General features: G+C 43.5%; 1 protein-coding gene across 1 annotated transcript in view; it reads right to left on the minus strand.

Moving 5' to 3' along the window:
* Positions 1-6,969, minus strand: part of SELENOI (selenoprotein I) — a 43,411-nt gene extending 36,442 nt beyond the window's left edge. The window contains exon 1 of the mRNA XM_054568856.1: positions 6,833-6,969. Coding sequence (XP_054424831.1) covers positions 6,833-6,889 — 57 coding nt within the window. The 5' untranslated portion in view covers positions 6,890-6,969. The remainder of the gene's footprint in view (positions 1-6,832) is intronic.
* Between the last annotated feature and the right edge of the window lie 419 nt (positions 6,970-7,388).

A 7,388-nucleotide genomic window follows, 5' to 3' on the forward strand; every position in this document is an offset into this window, starting at 1 on the left:
TAAGGAGAGAACTCTGAGTTTGGTTACTCATGAGATATTAATAATACCGCCTCATTGGGCTATCAATAGAATTAAAGTTTTGACTCAACAACGTTAGGTGCTACTGTTACCAAGAGCACCTTTCCAGGGTTAATGCTTTATAAAATCTTCCCTGCAGCGACTGCTGCTTCGATCCAAGTCATCCCACCAGACAGAACCTGAGTCACCAGGCTCCTCCCCACTTTTCATCCTCTGGCCTTACACAGCCACCAGCTAGTCAGTCACCATGTTCTGTCTGTTTAAAATCTTAAATCAAGGATCACAAACTCAAATGCCCATAGGGATGAGGCACGTAAACTGAACAAAGGACCTGTGTGAGCCTATGGACTGGTAGAGAAATGGCAAACTGGAGAACAAATATCCTTTTCAAAGAGGGCAAGCACTAGTCAGCTTCAGGAAATTCTTGTCAAGAAGTTCAGGTCCACCCTGGCTGGTGTGGCTCAGTACACTGAGCGCTGGCCTGAGAACCGCAAGGTCACGGGTTTGATTCCCAGTCACGGCACATGCCTGGGTTGCAGGCCAGGTCCCCAGTTGGGTGTGTGGGAGAGGCAACCAATCGATGTATCTCTCGCACATCAATGTTTCTCTCTCTCTCAAATTAATTAAATAAAAATCTTTAAAAATAAAAATAGTAGTTCAGGGCCAATGTTGTCCAATATTCTGGCTTATCAAGAGAAATGTAGATGTGGGTCAAATTAAACACATCTACTGGGCCAAATACAGTGGGCAGGTCAACCAGCTGTGACTGTGACCTCTATCTTTAGAATCCCCAGCTCCCTTTGGATGGCCATTGCTTAGAGTCAGGCCTTCCTCGTTTCTTACCTAGTTCCATGCAGGGGGATCCTAAGAGATCTGTCTCCCTATCACCCTTAACTCCAGCACCAAACATTCATTTTTTATAAGCTGCCAGGGTAAGCTTCCTAATATTAAAAGCTGATCCTCTTCAAAATTCTTAAGTGGCTTCCCAAAACCTCAATGTACCCAAGAACCACCTGAGGTATCGGGTTGGCCAAAAAGTTCATTTGGTTTTTTTCCCATAAGATGGCTCTAGTAGTGCTTAGTTGTCCTTAACTTCATTCAAAAGAATTTTGTTAAACTGTGTTGTGGCAGCTGTCATTATCAGCACACATTTAAAAAAAACCTGTGTATCCATTTTAATATTGAAAGTAAAAGGAAATAAGCAACATTTTCAGCATATTATGCTTCATTATTTCAAGAAACGTAAAAACACAACTGAAACACGAAAAAAGATTTGTGTAGCGCAAGCAAAAGGTGCTGTGACTCATCAAACATGTCAAAAGTGGTGTACAGCCCTGGCTGGTGTGGTTAAGTGGATTGAGTGCCAGCCTGTGAACCAAAGGGTTGCCGGTTTGATTCCTAGGCAGGGCACATGCCTGGGTTGTGGACCAGGTTCCCAGTAGGGGGCATATAAGAAACAACCACACACTGATATTTCTCTCCTCTCTCCTTCCTTTCCAAGCTCTCTAAAAATAAATAAATAAAATCTTTAAAAAAACATGGTTTGCAGTTTCATGCTGGAGATTTCTCTCTGGATGATGCTCCAGTCAAGCAGACCAGCTGAAGTTGATAGCAATCTAATCAAGACATTGATTGAGAACAAGCAACATTATACCATATGGAGACAGCCAACACACTCAAATGATCCAAATCAATAAAGTTATTGGTGAAAATGAAAAGCGTGTCTTTATTTTCAAAAAGAAAACACACGAACTTTTTGGCCAACCCAATATTTGTTTAACATGCAGATAATGGCAATCTATCTAATCGGAATCTCCTCAAGTTGGGCTAGGAATCTGCTATTAAAAGCCCTTTCCCTACAGAATTCTGATGCAGATAGTCCTTAGACCATAGAAACATTTATCTACAGGGTAAAATCCAAAAGACCTTTGTATCAATCATCATCCTCTGACAGGACCTGCCTCCCTCTCCAGTCTCATCTCCTGCCACTACACCATTGTGCCGAAACATCTAACTTGCGGTTCCCAGAAAATAATCTCTCAGGCCTCCACCCCTTTGCACTCTATTGCTGTCCTGTTCTGTGATGTCGTTTTTCCCCTCTTTACCTGGTTGATTGGGTCCACTCGGCCTTCATCTTTGCAGGCTGAGCTCCGTGAACTTTGCTAACTTCATTTGTTAAATATTTATAACTATTTACTCATCCATACGCCACCAAACATGATCTAGTGAAGGTAGGAATTTTAGCCTAGCTTAATTTTTGCAGCCCTGACGCTATGCATGACAAAGAAAGGGCTCTCAATAAGTGCTTATTGAAGAAACAAAATTAAATTGTGTGAACCAGGAAGGGTGAAGGCCAGGTTCTAGTTCTTTAGCATTAACACCAAGACACAATCTCTCTTTACAACCATAATTGTAATAATAATTAATTCATAACGATCATGATTCCTATAATCAGTTTGTTATTAACAGCCAAGTTAACTACCCTAACAGCAGAAACAACTCATCACATTATATTCCTGAAACCAAACAAGGTACTTCACAGAACACTTCCTCTCTGAAGCAGAATGATACTATTTGAAACTAGCTGCTACACTATCAATCAAAATTATACCTAGGTCAGATTAGGTAAATCACAGTGAAAGTTTCATCCTTAGACAAGTAGAAAAATCCTTCAATTACAAGACCTGTCCAAAGAAAGGAGAAGTAGAAGAGAGGAATGGTAAGCATCATGAGGGTGAAATCCCTCAACATGATTGTCTGAAAGTATCCTACAGAGAACAATGGTAGTTAAACCCCTGACATCTTCACATTCAATATACAAAAGTATCCTTCTGACATCTAGGAGATACATAGCTCCCTTTTACCATACTTCCAAAATGGTTTATTCACACTTTCATTCCTTCAGTAAATAGGTTGAGAGCCTACTCTGTTCATGTGCTAGACCTTGGTCATGTTGAGTAAGACAGTTATAGGCCTTGCCTCCCAGAGCTCATATCCTAAAAGAGAAGCTAGACACTAATTACTTAACTGCTTAATAAAATTGTGGTAACACGAGAACACAAGTGTTAAGAGAGTATATAGCATAGAACCCATCCATACTTCTGTACTGAAAATCAATTGTCTTACAGTTTCTTATTCCAGAAACCTAATGACCACTCTGCGTCTGCACCTCTTTCAGCAGTTATTCTGAATAACTGCCAGGTTTCCAACTGTAGCTCTCAGATGTACCTCCAGGGAAGGTAAATTTAACTAGTGTAAGAGTAATTTTTCCACCAGTTGCTTTTACAGTATCAATTTTTCTCTACAGCTCTTTGCTCTAATATACAGGGTCACATCGGGGAATAAAATAAAAATCTCTTTTGAGTAGTTTGAGTTTTTAGCCATTTATGGGCAAAGCTGTTTTAATTCAGTAAGCAATAGTAAAGGGCTTACTGTCGCCCTGGCAGGTGTGGCTCAGCGGATTGAGCGCCGGCCAGTGAACCAAAGGGTTGCCAGTGTGATTCCCAGTCAGGGCACACTCTAGGGTTGCCGGCCAGGTCCCCAGTAGGGGGCATGCAAGAGGCAATCACACACTGATGTTTCTCTCCCTCTTTCTCCCTCCCTTCTCCTTCCCCTCTCTAAAAATAAATAAACATTTTTTTTTTTTTTTAAAAAGGACTTACTGTCAAAGACCACACAATGGGAACATGTGATCTTCAGAAAGAAAAGGTCTCAAGATGCAATTCACGTTCCAGTAAAACTGACCACAAAGGTTTTTTCCTTTGGATACCTTTTGATTCGTACTTTTTAATATGAACACAGTACTGAGTAAAAAACTACCCACTAGAAGAAATAAATCTGTACTCTCTACTATTTTAAAAAAGAAGCTACATTATAACTAAAATAACATTAACACACTACATTTCAGTAAACACTGGATGCTTATTTAACTGACCTTTGTTTTCCAGGATAATAGGAAATCTGCTGTCAGACAGGAAGTGAGTCAGATAACAGAAGGGGTGAGGGGGACAGGAACAGAAAAACACACTAAGATTTTCTGTAAATTAGGACCCCAATCTAGAGAAGACTGCTTTTAAGAAGTAGATTCCCTATTACAGACAATGCTGCAAATGAAACATGAGCAATTACCCAGGGAGATAGATCCCAGTAAAGAAGAAGTTTTATATGTCAATATTTACAATGCAAAACAGATAACAGAAGGGGAGTAGAGCTTACGGCAAAATAGGAAGTTATCTGGATTAATGACCTCCTTTAATGAAAGTTGTAAAGCCCTGGCCTGGGTTACCTAGACGCTGAAACTTCTTTCCACTTAAAAGTTTAAGACAAGTCAGCAGCACCTCACTTCAAAATGGTATGGCCCAACATTGTCTGAAAGCACAGGAATATACTATGTGACCTTCTAAGGTCTCTTACAGTTTTTCCAATTCCAATTAGACACAATCCACTATGACTTTTTCAGTTATTCATTCATTCATTCCACAAATGTGCACTGGGTGCCTAGTACGCAGAGTAGCACAGCGCTCAGGCAGGGTAGTCCTGAGGCAAGTCTTACCACTTGGGCATTACATTCTAATGGGGAGACACACTGAAGAACGAATTCCATAAAGATGCAGAGGGTGCTATGAGAGCACAGTTAAAGGGAGAGCAATAATTGGGGAACGCTTCTCCGAGGAATTAACATATAAGATGTGAAGATGAACATAAATGGGGAAGGAAGATATAACACTGAAGACCTAAAAAAAGGGGGGATGGGAGAGATGGCTACTAAGGCTAAGAGAGGCAGACAGCGAGCTGCATGATTGGAAGCTGAACAGAGACTAGAGCAAGATCATTCAGAACATGTTATGAATTTTTGGATTCTATTCCAAGAGCAGTGGGAAGAGAGTGGAGGGTTTTAAGCAAAGAATGGCTGTGACCAGATGCTTATTTTTTTTAAAGATCACTATGAAACACAGAAAAAAAGGTTGAAAGGACAAAACTAAATGTAGGTGAGCAACAATATTAAGTAGTATTGGATTATAACCCAAAGTATACAATAAACATGAACTCATACTAACATAAATAACTGAATAAATAAATATGCACTGGGAAAAGACAAATCTTCCATGCGGAATTCCAAATATAAATTACGTCTATACTCTGCCCTCAAGGTAGTAGAACCTACTTCTCCTTCCCACAAGTGTGAGCTGCATGCAGCGACTTCCTTCCAAAGACAGTAACTTTATAAGGAGAAACCCGACAAACACTACCGCAGCCAGGTGATCAAAGTCAACATCAACGGTGACAAGTCAGGTTGACAGCATGTACACTTCATATGATACAGTGAGAAAGGTACTTCATCTCTGCAGCCTTCCTCCCAAAAACCCATCACCCTCATCTAATCATGAGAAAAAGATCAGGCAAATCCCTAATAGGAGACATGCTACGAAAAAGCTGACCAGAACTCCTCCAAACTACCAAGTTTTGTTTTATCAAAAACAAAAGTCTGAGAAATTGTCACAGCCAAGAGGGGCCTAAGGAGACATGATGCCTAAATGTAACGTGGCATCCTGGATGAGATCCTGGGGCCAAAAAAGAATATTAGGTTAAAAACTAAGGAAATCTGAATAAAGAATGGACTTCAGACCTGGCTGACGTGGCTCAGTGGATTGAGCACCAGCCTGTGAAATGAAAGGTTGCAGTTCAATTCCAAGTCACGGCACATGCCTGGGTGGCAGGCCAGGTCCACGACTTGGGGCAAGCGAGAAGCAACCCACCCTGTTTCTCTTGAGCACATTGCACAGGGGTCTTTCGCTCCCTCTTTCTCTCTTACTTCCCCTCTCTCAGAAAATAAATAAAATCTTTAAATAGCACTGGCTTACAAAAAAAATGGACTTCAGTTAATAATGTATACATTAATTGTGACAAATGTACCATACTAATGTAAGCTGTTAATAACAGGGAAAACTAGGTGTGGAATCCATTCAGAGGAATCAGAATGAAAGGTTACTACCCAGGTTTCTCGCTTGGACAACAAACAGGGTGGATAGAGGACTCCTTCACTGAGAAGGGAGCAATGACGATGAACCAGATTCGGAGGGAAATTTAACCATTTACTGGAGACCCATTATATACTCGGCACTTCTGAAATTCTTACAATTCTTTTGCACGGTAGACACTATTATTTGGCCCCAAGCCAAATAAAGAAATTAGATTTTGGTATCGGATTTGGTTTCAGGTTTATATGTAATCCATAGCCCGCGCTCTTTCCACTACATAGGTCCTTCCTGTGTGCATTCACGCCATCTGGCAGCCCAGGCGCCGCACGCTGCCGCCGAGGAAGCCTCTTCCCCGGGAGCAGTGGAGTGCATCGGCGGTACGGCCTCAGTAGTCACTCCCTCTCCCCGGGCCTCATCTGCCAAAGGATCATCCCACCTCTGAAGTTGTATACAACAGAAAGGCGGGTAGAAACTCCATTAAAATAAAGACAGTTAAGACACCAGAGACGGAAACTGTTTTACCTCTCGGGGGGGCTACAAAATAATAATGATGATGAAGTAAAGAAGCGAAGGGAATTCTCTCGCTCTACTCTCGCAGAGCAGCCTCCGAAGGAAAGGGCGATCCCCGGGTGAGGGCCGAGTCGGGGCAACGACCCCAGGGTGCTCTCACGCACCTCGACCCCAAAGCCCCCGGACTCGGTAAGACCCCCGGAGAAACGCCTGCCAGCCCGCCCTGAGCCACGCGGCACAAGGTGACACGGACCGTGCCGGCTCCTCAGCCGCCTGGGAGAGGCCGGGACCAGGGGGAACAGGAGCGTCCGCGGGGCCCGCGCTACCTTGTACTTATCAAAGCCAGCCAGTTGCTCCGGGCTCACGTATTCGTAACCAGCCATGACGACCCGAACCCCGAGCGGCAGCCACTCTTCACGACAGCACGGAAACACCAGACCTAGTTTAGGCAAGGATGGGAAGAACTGGGCTGGTAATATTGGTAAGAGCCGAGCTCCGCCTACCACGCATGCGTCTCCGCCTCGGCCACTGGGCCACCTCCCGGCGCGCAAGCGCCGCCCTCACTTCTCCCCGCCCACCGAAGGAGGGTCCTTAGCCGGCTCACGCAGTCCGCCCCTCAAGCCGTCTCAGGCCAATCAGAGTGGACAGAGCAACAGTAAGTCCCGCCTACCAGGTATTCTCGTCGATTCATTCGCTAGCGTCAAAATTGGTGAGCTGAGGTGAGAAGAGGAGGAGAGGTGAAAGGTTAGTCTCCCACGGGGCTTTGCCCCTTGCCCCTAGGTAAGGGTGGGGGTTGCGTGGTTCCACAGCGTAGCAGTGGTTTAGGCTATCCCTCTAATCTTGAGGGCAGAGTAACTGCATGCCAAACCAGTTCAACAGTAT

Source organism: Pteronotus mesoamericanus, unplaced genomic scaffold, assembly GCF_021234165.1.
Source record: "Pteronotus mesoamericanus isolate MK-2021 breed Mesoamerican mustached bat unplaced genomic scaffold, CSHL_Meso_final contig_101, whole genome shotgun sequence".
Taxonomy (NCBI): domain Eukaryota; kingdom Metazoa; phylum Chordata; class Mammalia; order Chiroptera; family Mormoopidae; genus Pteronotus; species Pteronotus mesoamericanus.